Source organism: Macaca mulatta, chromosome 4 (assembly GCF_049350105.2).
Source record: "Macaca mulatta isolate MMU2019108-1 chromosome 4, T2T-MMU8v2.0, whole genome shotgun sequence".
In the NCBI taxonomy this organism is placed as follows: Eukaryota; Metazoa; Chordata; class Mammalia; order Primates; family Cercopithecidae; genus Macaca; species Macaca mulatta.
In genome coordinates, this window is record NC_133409.1 from 76,899,538 (window position 1) to 76,919,676 (window position 20,139).

The 20,139-nt window shown below is 50.3% G+C and overlaps 1 protein-coding gene across 2 annotated transcripts in view; it reads left to right on the forward strand.

The window, feature by feature from the left end:
• Positions 1–20,139, forward strand: part of SYNJ2 (synaptojanin 2) — a 119,978-nt gene that overhangs the window by 47,578 nt on the left and 52,261 nt on the right. For both annotated transcript variants that reach the window (XM_015137056.3, XM_015137058.3), the window contains exons 3-5: positions 70–340; positions 4,707–4,932; positions 14,185–14,268. In XM_015137056.3, coding sequence (XP_014992542.2) covers positions 70–340; positions 4,707–4,932; positions 14,185–14,268 — 581 coding nt within the window. The remainder of the gene's footprint in view (positions 1–69; positions 341–4,706; positions 4,933–14,184; positions 14,269–20,139) is intronic.

Sequence of the window (20,139 nt, forward strand, 5' to 3'; positions counted from 1 at the left end):
GTCCCCTCGGAGCTCCAGGCGGCCAGACTGGCTGCGACCCTGAGCTCTCCTGTCTGATTTCCTTTCCAGGTGGCACGTCTCTGAGCTTCCTGGTGTTGGTGACAGGCTGCACATCTGTGGGCAGAATTCCCGATGCTGAAATCTACAAAATCACCGCCACCGACTTTTACCCTCTTCAGGAAGAGGCCAAGGAGGAGGAACGCCTCATAGCTCTGAAGAAAATCCTCAGCTCGGGGGTGTTCTATTTCTCGTGGCCCAACGACGGGTCTCACTTTGACTTGACTGTCCGCACGCAGAAGCAGGGGGACGACAGCTCTGAGTGGGGGAACTCCTTCTTCTGGTGAGGCCCTGGGTCCCCTGCAGAGGGTGGGCCCTGGTTGGCACCTGAGGCCTTGACCTCCACTTGCACCACCCCCGGGTTATGGGGCACCCCTGGAGAGTTAGGACCCAGGCCTGCTCTCAGCACAGTGAGAGGAAAGCTAACCCTGAACTCACCGCCACCCCGACCCCTGACCTCAGGGAATGTGTTCAATGTAGATTTGGAAAAGAAACCTGGTCCAGGCATGGTGGCTCACGCCTGTAATCCCAGCACTTTGGGAGGCCGAGGCAGGTGGATCACTTGAGGTAAGAAGTTTGAGACAAGCCTGGCCCACATGGCTAAACCCCATCTCTACTAAAAATTAAAAAAAAATAAATGAGCTGGGCGTGGTGGCGGGTGCCTGTAATCCCAGCTACTCGGGAGGCTGAGGCAGGAGAATCGCTTAAACCCAGGAAGCAGAGGTTGCGGTGAGCCAAGATGGTGCTACTACACTCCACCCTGGGCGACAGAGCAAGATTCCTTCTCAAAAAAACAAAAGAAACAAACAAAAGAAACCCTGTTCCATAAGTAAAAAATCTAAGAGCCGACGTCTGCCGAGTGCTTCCTCAGTCCCGGCACCGAGCTCTGTGCTTCTGCCTGGATTCACTCAGTCTTCTCAATTATGGTTACCTCCAGTGTGTAGCTGTTTACAGCTGATGTTTATAAAGCACTGTGTTCGGGTCACCATGCTAAGATCTCTCTGCTGGTAATAACTCATCCTTATAATAAAAACCTTTATAATAATTATGCAGAGGCTCTGTTACCCCATTTTACAGATAGAGAGACTGAGGCATGAATAGTCGAGGGAATTTTGCCAAACTCCACACACTTAGTAAGTGGCAGAGCCAGGATTTGAACCCAGGCATTCTGGCTCCTGGTCCCAAGCTGGTAATCACAACGCTAAACCAATCCCGTCAACGGTAAAGCTGAGTCACACTGCCCAAGGGGACTTGTAGCAATGCACTAAGACTAGTCCCGGAGCCCAGGTGAAGGCGGCTGGATTTCTGTATATTTAAGATCTCCTGGTGCTTTTCACTCCACAGCAGGACAGAGACAAGAGTGGGACAACCCTGTAAATATGTAAATTATCTGTTGCCCTTTCTGGACATAATGCTGTTTCCGTCAGTTCGCACTGATGCCTAGAGATGCTAGGAAGAAGCAAAAGTGAGGAAAGTCCTGCCGTGGGAGTGGTTCCAATGAACCTCATTTAATGTAATGTTTTAGAATCCAGTGTCTGCCTTTTGAAGCTATATCAGTTTTCCCAGCTCTGACACGGGACTCATGAGGTTTACTTCTGACCTGTTTGTGCCTCTCTCCCTTTGCCAGAGGCATCCATAGGTTTTCATCTGGCTTTGGTGCTTTGGATGCCACACAAGTGAATTCCTGACTTCTGGGAGAAGGGGACCCTCCCCACATCCCTGTGTCCATCCCAACACTCCCCACCCCCACATCCTCTTTGCTTCTCTGGTATTGTGGATATTTGGCACCAGTAATGTGCTCAGACTTCAAAATGAATGTGAATCAAGGCTGGGCGTGGTAGCTCACACCTGCAGTCCCAGCACTTTGGGAGGCCGAGGCAGGCGGATCACCTGAGGTCAGCAGTTTGAGACCAGCCTGGCCAACATGGTGAAACCCCATCTCTACTAAAGATACAAAAAAATTAGCCGGGCGCGGTGGTACACGCCTGTAATCCCAGCTACTCGGGAGGCTGAGGCAGGAGAATCGCTTGAACCCAGGAGGCTGAGATTGCAGTGAGCCAAGGTCATGCCGTTGCACTCCAGCCTGGGCTACAGGGTGAGACTCCACTCAAAATAAATAAATAAACACTCCAGCTTGGGCTGGAGGGCTACAGGGCAAGACTCCATTTCAAAATAAATAAAATAAAATAATAAAATCGTGACTCTCCTGCTGATCTCGTTAAAAATGCAGATTCTGGGACCGCAGGTCTGGGCTGGGCCTAGGATGCTACATTTCTAGTAAGCTTCCAGTGCTGCTTGTCTGCAGACCTCAGGTTGATTAGCAGCCTCCGGGGTGGCATTTCTGTGAATCGCTAGTTCCATTGTGCAGGGCCAAGCATGTGCCCCAGAACTGTTACATGTTCCCCTAAAGGTGGCCAAGCTTAGGCACAGAGGGGCTGTGTATTATGAGGTATCTTTTTGTGGACGCCATGAACCTATTTTAAACCAGAACTGTCAGGTGAGCAGAGGTGAGAGCTCTCAGCAGCAGTGAGGGTCCTTGGAACCCCGAGGGGATCCGTGGTGGATCTGAATTGCACCAGCACCTTTGCAAATTCTCTTCCCTTTGCCAGCTCTGGCTGGAGGTGTGAGGGGCGCTAACAAAGGGAGGCAAAGGGGATTCACGAGGTGGGGGCTGAGAGGAGCTTGGGAAGGAGGAGCCCCATGGTGTCCCTTTCTGAAGGGAGAGGAGGAAGTCGCCAGCCTCCTCAGCTGTAACACGCTGGGGTGTGGTGTTTGGGCTCAGGGTGGAGCCCCCAGAACTGACCACAACTGAGTCACCACAGGCAGCGTGGTCCTGGGCTTGATCGCCTAAACCCCCACTGTTGTGGCGCAGTGTCTGAGGTCTGGAGACCCACAGCAGGAGTCAGATGGGGTCAACACTGAGCGTGGCTGGCACGTAAGGGAGAGTGAGCAGCAGGGTGAACTCATCTTTCTGGGCTGGTAATTGATCACACTGACAGTTGCCTCCCAGTACAATCAGGTCCTGGGAGGAAACTCTTTGCAGGTCCTGGATATGAGCCATCCTCCCGCCAGAGGGCCAGGCAGTGTCACTAGAAACAGGGCTGATTTAAGGGTTGTCCCCTTGGCAAAAGGTTTCTTCTCCTGAGCCCTGGTGACAGTGGCCATAGCTGTGTAGGTGGCAGACTCTGGAATATTCTGGAGGCTTTGCCTTGATGCCACATGCAGATTTAATATATGTGTTTCAGAAGCTGGCTTATCATCTAAATTTGAGAGGGTGATTTGGAAGAGGGACATACGGTTTTGTACAGCAAATGCTTCCTAATCATCTTTTTTCAAGCAGAGGAGCGCTGTGGCCGTGCGACCTCAGAAGGGGTCAGACGCGGGCTGTGCTCCCTGTAGGGATGCATGTGGCTTTGGTCACAGTTGGGGAGGCTGACCTGAGAGCAGGAAGCTTGGAGAAGCCCCCTAGGACCCATCAGAGCTCACAGCACAGATTTCCAGCAATGAGAAAATGCTGCTGCTGTCTTTGAGGAAGGCTCAAGGGCAGGAATCGTGTTGCCTTTTTTAAACAAGTAGGGCACTGTGATCTAGATTCACTCAGTGCCCCGTAAGAGGGCATCTCCTGGAGATGGGTCCCCCTCCCTGGGAGGGAGTACGAGCCCTCAGAATGGTACCACTCAGGTCCCCTGGGTGCTGGAGCAAGGGGGCCAAGCCAGTCTCGGGGATGAGAGAACAATGTGGCCGCTTGCCGGTGCAAATGGTAACATAGGGCTCCATCAGGAAAGGCTCAGGGTGAAGAACACGGGCTCCAAGCTCCATGACGCCACTGGCTGGCTTTGTGGCCTTAGACAAGCACTTCACTTCTCTGTGCCTCAGCTTCTTTATCTGTAAAAGGGGGTCACTGATGATACCTTTCACACAGGGTCACTTCAAGGGTGACATGAGTTAATCCACCCCAAAGTACATAGAATGGGACTTAGTGCACAGGATAAATGTCGGCTGTCACCCTGTCATTATCATCATGGACTCCAGAGCCTAGAACAATCCACTAGGCATGGAGAGGGAATGCTTGAACTTTCATTACATTTTATTTTCCTCGGATCTTTTTAAAATTTATTTTGGATTGCTTTGTAGTGCTCCCGTCATATTCATCTCACGGTACATGTGCGTGTATATATGGATAATTTAACTGTTCCCATATTTAATGCAATTTTAATCACTTATTTATCATGATTTAATAACAAAAGATGATTAATGTTTTACCGATGGGGCCTGCGATGAAAACTGTAGGGCCTACGGTGCTAACCAGAGGCCCCTTTGTGATTCCCCGAAAAGTGCACCCTGGCTCTCTCTCCAACTTTGCTTCCATTTAGCGACAGTGACGACCTGATAGTAGCTTTGGGAAAGGACTCCCTGGCCATCCTCCTGTACATGACACAGTGGTCCTGCTATTTGAGATCTCTTTGAAGCACATGAGCTTCCCAGATCTGTACAGCCGAAGTTCAGAGTCCACTGGGGAGCAGCATGCATTTGCTGACCCAGAATGCTACACCGTGCGCCCCCCAGTTCCTCAGCCACACTCGCTGTCCAGGCAGCATGTACTGGAGGATGTCAGGTGACCGGAATTGGTGTGGGGCTGTGTTTTGCAGGAACCAGCTGTTGCACGTGCCCTTGAGGCAGCACCAGGTGAGCTGCTGTGACTGGCTGCTAAAGACCATCTGCGGAGTGGTGACCATTCGCACCGTGTACGCCTCCCACAAGCAGGCCAAGGCTTGCCTCATCTCTCGTGTTAGCTGCGAGCGCACAGGCGCTCGCTTCCACACCCGTGGCATCAACGACGACGGCCATGTGTCCAACTTCGTGGAGACAGAGCAGGTGAGTGCCCAGGCCCATCTGTGGCACCAGATGGTTCAGAGTGGCTGCAGCTCTTGCACGGCGCTTTCCACTTAGGGCAGAAGAGGCCCTGGCGTATTTGCAGTGGTCTCTGATCAGGCTCCCTCCTATAAGTAGAGAACAGCACGTGTAATTGGGCTCTGCATGAAAATGTGACCTCTGGTTTGCATGATGTATCGTTTCTGATTCACATCTCACGCTGGGAATATGCTGCTTAGCCAAGGTATTTTTAACAAAAAGGAACCGGGAATTTTTGGCATGGTCACGAAAGGTGGGCAGTTATTCCAAGGGCAGCTGACAGATGAACCAATTGGGTTTGAAAATTCTTTTAGGACATAAATAAGTAGATCAATACAATGGGAGATGAAAGAAGAAACCATTATTTTTTATTCTAAATCAACTGAAGCTTCTCCTGGAAGCCAGTATTAGCACCCTAGAGTTGTGAAATCTGCGTGTTAAGCAGCCGCTCCCATCCGCTCCCCTAGAATATAGCCATCTGCTTAGTTTTTCCTGAAGTTTTTTCTAAATTCTGTTCTCATTCCCAGAGATGCTGTCTTACAACTTTTTAATTTTTGCTCTAACTTGCAATCTGTAAGATAAGGCCACCATGTGGAATACCAGTGGCGTAAGCCGTAAGAAAGGAAAGCCCTGGAAGGCACATGTACAATACTCCTGCCAGGGCAAGCTCAGTGCCCTGTGTTTACTGAGTGAAGGTGTGGCTTTGCGTCCCTTCTCACTGCCGCTGCTGTGAGAGGAACGCCTTATGCGGACTTTGGCCACTTTAATCCAGCATAGGTTTGAGCACCTGCCTTTACTGTGTGGGACTTTCTGCCTGCTCCAGTGTTCAGAGGGTGGGTATGGAGATGGGAGGAGGCTCCTTTCGGAGTCCTCACTCGGAGGAACATCGGAGCAGGGGCCCTAACATGGGCAGCAGCTGCAATTCTGCTCATAATGTCTGCAATGTGGATATCAACGAGGCTGTTACATAAATATCTGGTTAAAAATGAGATTGCTTTTGGCATCTTCATCACGAAGATGCCCAGGAGCAGCAGTGATTAGGATTGTTCCTATGTCTAGAATGGTATTGCCTAGGTCGTCTTCCAGGGTTTTTATAGTTTTGGGTTTTACATTCAAGTCTTTAACCCACCTTGACTTGATTTTTGTATATGGTGTAAGGAAGGGGTCCAGTTTCAGTCTTCCACATATGGCTAGCCAGTTATCCAAGCACGATTTATTGAATAAGGAATCCTTTCCCCATTGCTTGTTTTTGTCAGGTTGGTTGAAGATCAGATGGTTGTAGGTGTGCGGCCTTATTTCTGGGTTGTCTGTTCTGTTTCATTGGTCTATGTATCTGTTTTTGTACCAGTACCATGCTGCTTTGGTTACTATAGCCCTGTAGTGTATTTTGAAGTCAGGAGGTGTGATGCCTCCAGCTTTGTTCTTTTTGCTTAGGATTGTCTTGGCTATTTGGGCTCTTTTTTGGTTCCATATGAATTTTAAAATAGTTTTTTCTAGTTCTATGAAGAATATCACTGGTAGTTTAATAGGAATAGCTTTGAATCCATAAATTGCTTTGGGCATTATGGCCATTTTAATTATATTGATTCTTCTTATCCACGAGCACGGAATGTTTCCATTTGTGTCATCTCCAATTTCTTTGAGCAGTGTTTTGTAATTCTCATTGTAGAGATCTTTCACCTCCCTCATCAGCTGTATTGCTAGGTATTTTATTCTTCTCATGGCAATTGTGAATGGGATTGTGTTCCTGATTTGGCTCTCTTCTTGATTGTTGTTGGTATACTGATTTTGTATCCTGAGACTTTGCTGAAGCTGTTTATCAGGTTAAGGAGCTTTTGGGCTGAGACTATGGTGTTTTCTAGATAAAGAATCATGTCTGCAAACAGGGATAGTTTGGTTCCTCTCTTCCTATTGTGATACCCTTTATTTCTTTCTCTTGCCTGATTGCCCTAGTCAAAACTTCTACTACTATTAATATGTTAAATAGGAGTGGTGAGAGAGGGCATCCTTGTCCTGCGCTGGTTTTCAGCTTTTGCCCATTCAGTATGATGTTGGCTGTGGGTCTGTCATAGATGGCTCTTATTATTTTGAGGATTGTGGATCTAATCAAACTAAAGAGCTTCTGCACAGCTGAAGAAACTATCAACAGAGTGAACAGACAACCTACAGAAAGGGAGAAAATTTTTGCAAACTATGCATCTGACAAAGGTCTAACACCCAGCATCTATAAGGAACTTAAACAAATTTCCAAGAAAAAAAAAACATTAAAAACTGGGCAAAGGACATAAACAGACACTTTGCAAAAGAAGGCACACATGCGGCCAGCAATCATGGAAAAAAGCTTAACATCACTGATCATTGGGGAAATGAGAATCAAAACCACAATGAGATACCCCCTCACACAAGTCAAATGGCTATTATTTGACTTGTGTGAATATTATTTGACTTATGTGAAATGAGATACCTCCTCATACAATAATGCCTATTATTAAAAAGTCAGTAACAGATGCTGGCAAGGTTGCAGAGAAAAAGGAAGGCTTACACACTGTTGGTGGGAGTGTAAATTAGTTCCACCATTGTGCAAAACAGTGTGGTGATTCCTCAGAGACGTGTTCACAATAGCAAAGACGTGGAATCAACCTGAATGTCCATCGGTGGTAGACTGGATAAAGAAAATGTGGTGCATATACAGCATGGAATACTATGCAGTCATAAAAAAGAAATGAGATCATGTCCTTTGCAGCAACATGGATGCAGCTGGAGGCCATTACCCTAAGCAAACTAAGACAGGAGCAGAAAACCAAACACCGCACGTTCTCACAAGTGGGAGATAAATGATGAGAACACACGGATACAAAGAGGGGAACAACACACACTGGGGCCTATCAGCGGGTGGAGGATGGAGGGTGGGAGGAGGGAGAGGATCAGGAAAAATAACTAATGGTTGCTACTAGGCTTAATACCTGGGTGACAAAATAACCTGTACAACAAACCCACATGACATGAGTTTACCTGTGTAACCTTCACATGTACCCCTGAACTTAAAATAAAAGTTAAATATGTAAAAAGAGGAGAGAGAGAGAAGCTGTGGCCCAGCCGGGTGGTTTCCTCTTTTCTGGCTGATGTCTGCATGGAGAGAGTCCCTTCCCTGCCCCACTTCGTTACTACTTTCCTTTTATTTTTAACTTTTATTTAAAATACTGGTTTTGGATTTCAACCAGTATTTTAAGACTTGGAGTCTCATTTATTGCATCTCATCAAGTAAGTCCCTGGGAACCACTGTCCTTTAGCATCACTGTCCTTCCTAAAGCACTGGACATTCTAACACGGAAAATGAAAGCAAACTGCATGAGTGTCCTGGGACTGCCCGTAATAAAGTACCCCAAACTGGGTGGCTGAAAACGCACACTTATTCTCTCCCAGTTCTGGAGGCTGGAAGTCTGCAGTCCAGGTGTCGGCAGGGCCGCTGTCTCTTCGAAGCCCCCCAGGGAGGACCCTTCCGAGCACTGCTCCCAGCTCCTGGTGGTCCCTGGCAAGCATCTCTGCATCTCTGCCTCCGTCTTCATGTGTCCTCCTCTGCCTGTGTCTCTCCAGGACTCCAGTTATACTGGATCAGGGACCCACCCTATTCCAGCTGTCCTCATCTTAACCCGTTACTTCTGCAAAGACCCTATTTCCAAACAAGCTCTGAAGTACTAGAGTTGGGACTTCACCATATGGTTTTTGGAAGGGGCACAGCTCACCCTGGGATGCGGATGCCAGCTCCTGTTAGAGGACTGTGCTTTATAGGCAGCGCCTGTGGCCCGGTGAGAACTCTCGCTGCCGTCTTTGCTTTCTCACTTTTACAGACCAGCAAGCCCTGCCACAGACCAGGGTGGGCCTTGGCTCCAGCCACGTCGTGTCGTGTGCCTGCTGACTGGCGTTTGTCTCCTGTGTTGCCAGCTTGCTTGTTAGAGCTCAGAGGCAGGGATCTTGCCCCCACATCTCCTGAATCTCCCACCTCGGGCGGCCTGGCAAGGCCGTAGAGATGTGAACAGCCTGCCCTTCCAGCTCCTGGGGTACAGCCCGATGCTGCTGACATTGCCTCCACCTCCCTTGTCGGGGCTGGGGAGGGATTTCTTGGCTCCCATAAGTCTTTGTGGGCTTCCTAGTGTGTGGTTTTTGTCCCTTTTCGTCCTCTGGGCTAGACAGGGCTGCTGTCCATGAAGTCCCCACCCAACCTCATGCCCAGGAGCAGCAGTGATTGACAGACAGCTGGGCACCACCACCTGCCTCTCACCCATGGATGCAGCAGCTGCGGACGCTGCCCCCGCCCCACCTAGAGAGCGTAACTTAACCCCAGTGACTTTGTTAACAAGAGACGCATAGCGGGGCCCTGGGAAGGTGGCCCTGCACCCACAGTAGCTCTTGGTTGGGTGCTTATGTTTCAGGCTGTGCTGATGAGCCTGGAGGTGCCCGGGCTGGCCCATCCATCGGAGACCCCGGACAGCCTGGCTACCCAGGAATGGGAGCCATCACTTCCCAGCGCTGAGTCCAGGGTTGTCCACGTGGGCCTTCAGCAAAGCCTGACTGAGCCTGCCAGGTCCCCGGCTCTGCTCCTGGGCAGATGGGCACGGGGAGGCAGTGGTGGTGTAACGGGGGCACAGCAGGAGTGGGACAGGTGAAGCTGGCCCTGGCAGGCTCTGCTGCCCTTCCAGGTGGTACTTGTGATAGGTGGTGTTCAGCTAGTGACCCCTGCCTGGAGGGCGAGGGGAAGCACCGCAGAGCCAGGGCAGGAGAAGCGTGTGCTGCACGCAGCCCAGGCAGGAGGGGCATGGAGCAGAAAGCAACACAGGTGAACCGGAGGAGCAGAGAGGGTTCATGCTTCCTGCACACATGGGACCAGGACACGGGCCTGGTGGGGGGTGAGCATTCCTCCAAGCCAAACAACACAGGTGTGACAGCCCCTTTTCTAAAACATGATGGAGGCAGGAGGAGCAGAGATGGCTGCAGGGAAGTGACTGTTCCCCAAAAGCAAGAAACTCATGTTGCCTCACTTGTATATGCCAAGGGAACCCCTCGCTTTCTGTCTCTGGAGTCACTGAATATTTTTATGTCACTTGATAGCAGTACAGATGCTTAGGTTGATCTAAGTTCGTTTTTAAAACACAAAACACATCTTTAAGTGGAACGCACAGTTAATATGCTCCTGTGAAGTGGCAGCCCCGCGGCGCTCCCTGGCTCCGCAGCCGCCTGCTGAGGACGGTTCTTCTAGGATGAGTTGGGAGAGTGGAGCAAGGCTCGGCCTGCAGGTCCTCGCTGAGCTCAGGGAAGCAGCCCTGTGAGGATTGGGCTGCCTGGTCTGCAGGGGAATCTGCCTGGGACCCTGTTGAGATTCACCTATTTCAGATGCCAGTGATTTGCTGGGATTCTGGGGAGGTCCCTCGGGGAGCCTGGCACATCCTACCCCCTTGAGTTTGCAAAGTCACAGCTGAGGGCCTGTGTTGGGACCGTGTCATGAGCCCTCCATATGCATCTCGCAGCTTTGCTTATGGTACAGGAGCAGACTGTCTGATGCTTCTGAAGACCTTTACCATGCTCCTATGGACAGAGTCGGGTAGACTCATTCTGGTAGCACAGCGTGGCCTCCCCGTCCAACTGACAGCTGAGGAAGTGGCAGGCTCTGCGTCTCGGTGGCCTCGCCCCAGGGTGCAGGGAGCAACTTTGAGGAAATGAGTGCTGAGCCTCCAGTAGGAAGGACTGTGCTGGGGAGGCAGGTCAGCCCCTTGTGGTGCCGCCTGCAGGTCACACTGGCCTAGGGCCCCTGCAGAGGAAACAGGATCCCCCAGCCGGGCCTGCTGGCCATTAGTGGAGCATGCGCACAGCGATGTGGTCATCGTCTGGCAAACAAATGGTAGGACCGGACCGGGAGCAGACTAGCTCCCTGTGGTGGAGATTCTTGGCAGGTGGATCAGCTTCTCAGGAATTAATTCTCAGGGAGCCAGAAAAGGGGGGCCCTGTGGCACCCTCCGCTTTTGCTTTGGTTTAACATGTTTCTTAGGAGGAATAGATAATTAATCTTCCTTCCCCAAGGCAGGCTGTGTGTGTGTGTGCGTGGGTTGTATGTGCACAGTGTGTGCATGGTATGTGCATTTATGTGTTGTACATGTATGTGTCATGTGCGTTTGTGTAGGCATGTGTGTGGCGTGTGTGCCGTGTGTTTGTCATGTGTATGTGTGCAGTGTGTGCATTTGTATGTTGTATACACACGTATGTGGGTGGTGCATGTGTTGTGTGTGTGCATGCACACATGTTGTGTGCATGTGTAGATAGCATCTCAGCCTCCTTGGGAGGAAGCCTTGAGTCTTTTTGGCTCTGCTGAGTCATAGCTGGTGGGCTTGCTCTGCAGTGCTGACTCACCACGCAGAAAAACAAGACAAAAAGTCCCCTCAGTCTATTAAAAAAAAAAAAAAAGATGTAAGATAAATATTTGGCTCTTCAAGATAAGGCCACTGACTCATTCAGGGAGGTTAGGATGACTGCGTGTCCTCCCAGGAATGCAGACTTAGAGATAATTGGTTTGTAGACACTGTATCCGGAAGTAGAAGGTCAGCAGAAAGCCTTTCAGATAGAAGGTATATGCACACCTGTGAGTTTTCCTGCCTCGTCCCTCTCTTTTTATGGCCATTAGGTTTCTGTTCCCACTGCTCTGGAAGTGTCACTCAGGGTCGCCCTCCGGCTGCTCAGTCTGGGATCTAGGCACTGGCCTGGCCTCATCACAGCACTGGCATGGGCCTCCGTCTTTTCCTTATGTGGCCCCACTGCTCTTCCTGGTCTCCCTCCCACGTGTTGTCTGTTCCTTCTTGTATCCCTCCTTCCTCCCAGGGCCCAAACTCTCTCCGATGCCAGCAGGTGCCCTTGTGCATACTCATAGCGTCAGTGCCTCTGGGGAAGAGAAAACAGCTTTGTTTTTGAGTGGCTACTCTGCTGAGACTACACCCCCTCACTTACTCCTCAGAGCTCATCCCTTCTCAGTGCTCAAGGTGACATGAACTTCCTGTAGAGAGAGGGAAACCAAGGCTGAGGATGGCTAAGTAATGTGCCCAGGGCCACCCTGCTGGGCAAATGGGGGTTTGCAAAGTGGCAGTCAGACCCAACTTGTGCTAATACCAGAGCCCAGTTTCTCTCCTGCTTCCACTCTCTGTCCTGCCTCCCCACCCCAAGAGCCCTCTGTCAAAATGGCATCTGTGAGGTGAGACATCACTTCTTCACTGGTGTTAAAAGTTGTTCACCCAGAATGGAAACGGATCACTTGCATTTGACGGTCTAGTTATGCCCATCGCCTTGGAACAAAGAAGGCAGTCCTGGTGATAGGATGGGGTGCAGATGTCGCCTGCTTCCCTGTGGAGGACGGGGTGGAAAACTTTCTTCTTGCTCCAGTGTGGGCAGGGAGGGGCATACAGAGCACTGATGACCCTCGGTGTTTTCAGAAGCTGGTTCTGGGCAATTCTCAGCTTGGGAGGAGCCTGGTATGATGCTGGAAGTGGCATTGTTAGCACATGGCAGTCAGAGTGAAGGGAGACATTCCTCAGCGTAAATAGATCATGGGCATTGGTTTTTGTTGTTGTTTGGTGGTTTTTGGATCTCGCTCTCTTGCCCCAGCTGAAGTGCAGTGGTGCAATCATAGCTCACTGCAGCCTCGTCCTCCTGGGCTCAAGTGATCTTGCCTCAGTCTCCTGAGTAGCTGGGACTACAGGCATATTCCACCATACCCAGCTAACTTTTTAAAAATTGTTTTTGTAGAGATGGGGGTCTCACTTTATTACCTAGGCTGGTCTTGAACTTTTGGGCTCAAGCCAGCCTCCCACCTTGGCCTCCCAAAGTGGTGGGAGTATAGGCGTAAGCCACCGTGCCCGGCCTGGATATTGTTAAACATTGTCTTTACATACAAATGTTGGCCTAGTTGGTTTCTTTTCCAGGAACCTGGGGCTATGCAGGGCACACACGTCAGTCAATTGTGTATACCTAATTTCATGGTAGCCAACTATGTCTGCAGCCGTTCAAGCAACCTGCTATTTTATTCTGTTTTGTTAGTAGAAGAATGGAGTATGACAACTTTGCTGGTACTCAATACCTGGAAACAGACAGCAAGTTCTTAACACACACTTTTTCCCTTTGGAGATTAAAGGATAGAATTCTAGTTTGACAACATAGATACCAGGCTCCTGTTATTCCTGTGGTCCAGGGAAACAGTGGCTCTAATTTTCAGGTCCTCCACTGCAGAATGACTCATTCCTGCATGATCTGAGCGTGATCTCGCCCGTATGGAAAGCTACCCTGTAAGGGAGCAGGGCGGTGAGGAAAGGCAAGGACCACAGCAGCGCCCGGGCCACCCTGCCAGACCAGGCTAGAGTTGCACAGATAAAGGCCCCGCATCTGATAAGTGCCGCCGCCTGCCCCTGCTGGCGCTCAGGATCGTACTTCTTGTCCTTTTAAAACTCCCTTGCACTCCAGCGTCATTGGAGGCCTGCAGGCACACTCTGAAATAGCTGTATGTGTGGGTGGGGAGGAGATAGATGTCTTAAAGTGTAAGGATCATTTCTTTCTCCGCAGGTGCTGTCACACTGGAAGCTTGTGGAAACCGTGTTGTGTGTGTTAACCGAGTGGTGTTTTAAGAACACAGTGGGGCAGGGCCAGGACCAAGTATGAGGTCAAGTTGAGTCTTGTATTGTCAAGTACAAGACCGGCTAGCACAGTCAGCGAGGTCTTTTGGCTATCACTGGTGCATTTTATTTCATTCAGTCCTTTTCTCATAGCTCTCTGCTGCTTAGCTATTTGCCAAGGTAAAAATAGAGGGCTCTAAGGAAGGTTACATTCCAGAGCACATCAGCTTCTGTTCATACAGGGGGCAGCGGAGGGCTGTTGCTGAGATTTTCAGGGTGGTGATAAGGTTGTGCCCTAGAAGCGTGAATTCCCGGAGACCCTGGGAGGCCCCAACCCCCAGCAGACCCCCTCCTCAGACGCTGGTCGACAGCCAGTATACCCACCCAGCACCTGGCCAGAGGTCAGGGCGCACTGCCAGCCATGTCGGGTGGGGGAGCAGAGGACGCCGGAGTCCACCGTCCGCCCTTCATTCTGGCTGGTGTCGGGTCACAGGCAGCCGGATCCCGTTACCCAGCCCAGGACATTCGGTTTCATTGAAGAATACCTTTCCCTTTCTGTTTCCTTGTGCCACAGACGATTTACATGGACGATGGAGTGTCATCTTTTGTCCAGATCAGAGGCTCCGTTCCACTGTTCTGGGAGCAGCCAGGGCTTCAGGTAGGTCATGAAAAAACTTAAATGTCCCCTCGTGATGTTGTCCGCCCTGCCCTTCCCTTCAACAGCTGGGGAAGATTTCTTTTAACATGTTCCTTTCATGGCATGGTTTCCAGTCTTTTTCCTTAGCCCTGTTGTGTTGAGCTGAGCTGTCAAAGTGTGCACACGTGTGTGTGTGTGCATGCGTGCATGTGTGTAGAAAACACAGACACCACTTTGTTGCTTCTGGTCGGCAAGGGTGCTGTGTGAAGCCGCTGACTCGGGAACAGTGCTGTGGTGCCTGCTGAGTGGGTGCCGCGAAGTGAGCTTGGGTAGCGCTGCCTGAGGTTAGACCCTGAGTTCGGTGTACTGAGGACGTTTCTGAGAGCCGTGACTCTCATAAAGGGCTCCGGGAAGGCTCTGTGGCTGCGTAGGGCTGGCACTCGGTGCTGCCTGTTGTGGGGCCACGTGAGACTTCCACAGCTTTCCCGTGGTTTCTAAAAATAGCCCTTGCCGTCCAAAGCTGGGCTCTGGTCAGTGCCAGAGAGATCTGGCATTCTTTCTCCTGGGAAGAGCACAGGGTGGGGATACATTCCAAGAACACATTTGTCATCAGTGGAATGGCATGCTGCCTCCTTCACCAGGGTCTCTAACAAGGTGGGTTGTGGGCCAAGTGGACTGGAGGGGCCTCCCCACTAATCCCCAGTCTTCCTCCCTGCCCCAAGGGGACGTGGGTGCCTTCAGAAAGCCTCTCGGCCAGGGCCTTTGTGGCCTCTTGGCTCTTCTTACCGACAACTCTCGTGTGACGGCATTTGGGTTGCCAGCTAGTGGCTAGCAGGGCCCAGAGTGCCATCTGCCAGGTTCCAGGGGTTGTTTGACAATGCTGGACTCAGGGTCCCCTGTCTTGGGTTCAGCTTCTTAGCCTCGCCCTTGACTTGACCCTGTGCCCGGAGCAGGTGAGTCACTTGTCCCCATGGCTGTCAGCACGGTGCGCTGACAGCATTGGTGAAGTTCTGGGTCAGCCTGGGCAGTGAGATGGATGAATGGAGGTCCCGTTTAGGCTCCGTGCTCTGGTAGGGGGAAAAGGCTTGATTAACATTCAGTCTTTCCACTAGAAAGAGCCCACCACAGTGCACGAGATAACTGACAGCCTCCAGAGAAATGCTCCTGAGGACAGCAGTGACACAGAAATTCCTCCGGAGGGCTGCCCAAAGGAGGTTTATGGAAAAACAGCTTTATTGCAATATAACTTACCCATTTAAAGCCTACAACTTGGTGTTTTTACTGCATTTACAGTGTTGTGTGACCACCACTGTAATCTAATCGTAGAACACTTTGATCACCGCTAAAAAACTTCGTCCCCATTAGCCGTCTCTCCCATCCCCTCCAAGTCTCCCTCAGGCCAACTCGCCTGTTCATCTGCTGTCTTTATCTATAGATTTCCCATTCCAGACATTCCAAAAGAGTTTTTGAAACCTGATTTTCTTTAAATATGGAGTTTTCCTTTGGAAACTTCTGGAGCTCTGTATTCAGGAGAATGAAAGAATTGATCGAATGAGTATGGCACGAAAAGGAGATAGGGAGACTGTCTTGTGTTTCATGTAAAGTTTGTAAGAAATCCAAAAATTAGGGCGATGGTCATGATGGACTCTTAGAATTTGGGAATGACTTTTTGGAATTCATCCATTCCACCCTGTGACTCTCAGTTCAGCATCCTCCTTTTTTTTTTTTTTTTTTTTTTGAGGTGGAGTCTCACTGTGTCACCCAGGCTAGAGTGCAGTGGTGCAATCTCGGTTCACTGCAACATCCACCTCCCGAGTTCAAGCCGTTCTCCTGCCTCAGCCTCCCGAATAGCTGGGACTACAGGTGCCCACCACCACGCCCAGCTAATTTTGTTGTGTTTTTAGTAGAAATGGGGTTTCGCCATGTTAGCCAGGCTGGTCTCGAATTCCTGACCTCAGGTGATCCACCTGCTTCAGCCTCCCAAAGTGCTGGGATTACAGGTGTGAGCCACCACACCTGGCCAGTTCAGGGATCCTTCTTCCAGGACCCCCAAAGGGCTGTCCTCCAGGCCACGGCTGGGGATGATTCTGACTCTTGGTGAGTTCCTCCTGTATTGCACTGCTGCGTCTGTCCAACTCTAGAGTGTTTTGGGGTGTGCAGGAGTAAATCTGATTCTTCTCCGTGTGACTCACCTTCAGCCCTTGGAGGGAGTCTTCTGGTTCCCTCTTCTTCTTGTCTTCTCTAAGGCCTCCCAACTCCTTTGGCCACCTTCTCTCCTGTTTCTAAGACTCTCAGTGTTCTCATCTCCCTCATCTAAAAAATGACACTCCTTTTTTGTCGTTCCCCTCTGAGATTTCGTTTTGGTCTCCCCCTTGACCTTCGTGCTGCCTCAGATGTAGCCGGACCCGCCATGGGATGACTGTGCCTCGGTCTGTCAGGGGCCAGGAGCAGCGGACCCTGAGATCTCAGCTTTTTGGCAGCTGTTTCACCCTCTTAAATTCCTAACACTTGTGCTACACCAAAGCCTGCATGGTTTCTTCTTTTTGTTTTTGTTTTTGTTTTGTTTTTTGTTTTTGAGACGGAGTCTTGTTCTGTCACCCAGGCTGGAGTGCAGTGGTGCGATGTCAGCTCGCTGCCACCTCTACCTCCTGGGTTCAAGTGATTCTCCTGCCTCAGCCTCACAAGCAGCTGGGGTTATAGGCACCCACCACCACGCCCGGCTAATATTTTTTGTATTTTTAGTAGAGACAGGATTTCATCACATTGGCCAGGCTGGTTTTGAACTTCTGACCTCAAGTGATCTGCCCGCTTCGGCCTCCCAAAGTGTTAGGATTACAGGTGTGAGCCATTGTGCCCGGCCTCCATGGTTTCTTCAAAACAAGTTTCAGTAAGGCTTTAGTGTTCCTTAATCTTATTAAGGATTTGCTAACCTTTGGGCCTAATACCTGTGTTTAGCCTCTAAACACCACTCATCATCAAAGAGAGATGAAGTCATCTTCAGAGGGGGCCAGGAGGGTGGCGGGAAGTGGTGGTCTACCATCACTGGCTTCCACTGTCACTATCAAGCCTAAGGCCGCTTCTGGTTATTTTTCTCCGCTTTGAACTTTTTCTCTTCCTTCTTCACTTAGGTTAGATGAAAAGTGCAAAGATTTTGGTGTGAGTAGCTTGCATATTAAGCTGCAATGCTGTCCCTTCTTGATGGCTGCCGTTGGAAACCCAGGAGCCTAGCAGGCTGGTGCAGGGGTGGGCAGAGGGTCGTGGATGAGGATCTGTCTGCATGTTTTACCAGGAATGGTGCTTTCAGTATTTCCTGACTCCATTTCTAGCAGCCGTGTACCTTTAATAAATTTCATTTTTACTGTGTAAATGGGTTGTGCAGTTTATAAATAGCCACATTGAAATTTTACCCTTAAAGCGAATTGCTCCCTAGTCTAGCTAGTTCAAGAATCTATTTATGATCTATGTCTGTGGTTGACAACTTTGCTTCCCTGGTCATTGTAGAAGCTTCCTCACCCTAATATGCCTGTACAGACACGTGCCTTGCCAAGGTGAGTTCAGTCTGTCTTTTGAAGTTTCCTGAAACTGAACCAAATGGAAGAGGATGCTGAGTAGAGCAGACCTCTCTTGCCCTACCTTCGCCTCTTCCCTGCCAAGTTCATGGAGTTGTGGCACTGGATGGGCACGTTTATGTGTTTGTACCTTTATTTGTTCCAAAAAGGACACGAGATGGCTTGTAGTATAATAGTTTCAAAAATAAGTGAAGAGGTCCGGATGAAGGGAAAGAGTCGAATTGGTGCCCACAGTGCATGCCATGGGTCTCATGTGCGTGGGAAGGAATCTGACACTTGTTCCAAGCTTTCCCACAGCCACCACAGAAAGAACCACGGTCACAGCCAGTTTATGACAGTGACTCAGAGCACGAGCTTTGAAGCTCTGCAGACCTGGGCTCAAATTCAAACTCTGGCTCCTCCGCTTCGTAACCATGTTTATTTGAGAGGCTCTTGTCTGTGCCAAGCCTTAGTTTACTTTTCTGTAAAATGGGGCTAACAAGATCTCCCGTATAGCGTTCTAGAGAGGATTAAAGAACATAGTATACAAATTTGGCTGGGCGTGGAGGCTCACGCCTGTAATTCCAGTAATTTGGGAGGCCGAGGTGGACGGATCACTTGAGGTCAGGAGTTTAAGATGAGCCTGGCCAACATGGTGAAATCCCATCCCCACTAAAAATGCAAAAATTAGCCAGGCGTGGTGGTGGGTTCCTGTAATCCCAGTTATTCAGGAGGCTGAGGCAGGAGAATCACTTGAACCTGGGAGGCAGAGTTTGCAGTGAGCCAAGATCATGCCACCACACTCCAGGCTGGTCAACAGAGTGCGACTCTGTCCCAAAAAAAAAAAAAAAAAAAAAATTAACACAGTATCTAGAACGTAAAAAGTACTCAAAATGGCAGCTGCTATTGATACTAATAGAAACAAATGATAACACCCAGGAGATAAAACCACCCGTGGCATCTGGAGAAGCGTGGTTCTTGGTGTCCTGAGCACTGAATGAGTTTCCTCCTGTCTTCATGGGGACAGGGACACCGTGAGATGTAGTGACACGAAGACAGCTTCCTGGGGTATCTTATCTCTCATCCCTCACAGACTCATGGTAAATCAGTAACCCCAGATGAAGCCATTTATTCATCCCAAACATTCACTGAGCATCTGCCAGGTGTAGGGGGCACCAGGGATCAGATACAGTCCCTGCCTGCAGGGAGCAGGGGGCAGGACATGGCAGTGTTGTGTAGATAGAGCCATGCTGGAGGAAGGGAGAGGCCCCCGGGGCAGCTCTCCCAGGCTGAGGGTGTGGGGTGGGCTGCCTAAGGGTCCAAACTGGGGAGGGGTGAGGAAGAAGCGCTCGGGCAAGGAAGGCAGCCCTTGCAGAGGGAACAGTGGGTGCAGGTGTTGTAACTCCTGATATCACAGTGATCAGGGAGTATTACTGGGTAGCTTCTTGAAGTCCTGGGCATGAAGGGAATGGGAGGACAGATAGGAGAGGTGAGCAGGGCTGGGTCAAGGGCCTGTGGATGCTGCACTGAGGAGATTGCATCCCATACCAGCAGCTACTCAAGTAGTACTCCGCAACCTTGTTGCACAGAAGACTCAGCTGGGAAGCTTGAAAGATCCTGATACCCAGGTTGATACCATACACATTAAGTCACAATATCTGGGGCCAGGAGCCAGGCAGCTGTCCTTTTTGAAGACCCGTGGGTGACTCCAGTGTGTAGGAAAATATGGGAACCACTCAGTACTGTTCTGGCAAGCCAGTTTTATTGGGGTCAGACTGGGTACAGGGAGCTTTGGTTTGTAGCATTTGTCCATTGCTGTGGTGTAAATTCTGCCATCATGGCCAGTTTCAACCTACCAGCTTCGCATTGCTGAGCTCAGAGTTGGACCAGCTCGGTGCACAGTCAGCTTGCAGGCCTGCGGGAGCTGGCTCCAGCACACACTGAACACTGTGCTAAAGGGCTGCAAGAGAGGTGGAGACATGATTAGACAGAAGTCTAGGAAGTGTTAGTTTGGAGGGGGATGGGAGGCCGTTGAGCTGAGATTTTTGGGTAGCCTTAAGTCGGGGTGCAGGGGAGAGGTGTGGAGGTACTGTCTGCGATCTTTGGGCCTCTTGAGTTCTGATCGAGACTCTGCTGGGACTCCCTTAGCCAGGAGTTCTCCAGACCCTGACTATCCTCATGGCTGTCTCCCTTAACTCGTCTCTGGTCTATAGGATTGAACTAATGACTTTAGGGGCCAGATAAGAGTAGCTGGCCCTTTGCCCAGAGGGGAGAAGGATGGGGTGAAGAAGAAGGGAAGCTGCAAAATGCAGTGACAGTGGTGGACCCTGCCCCCAGCTGCAGC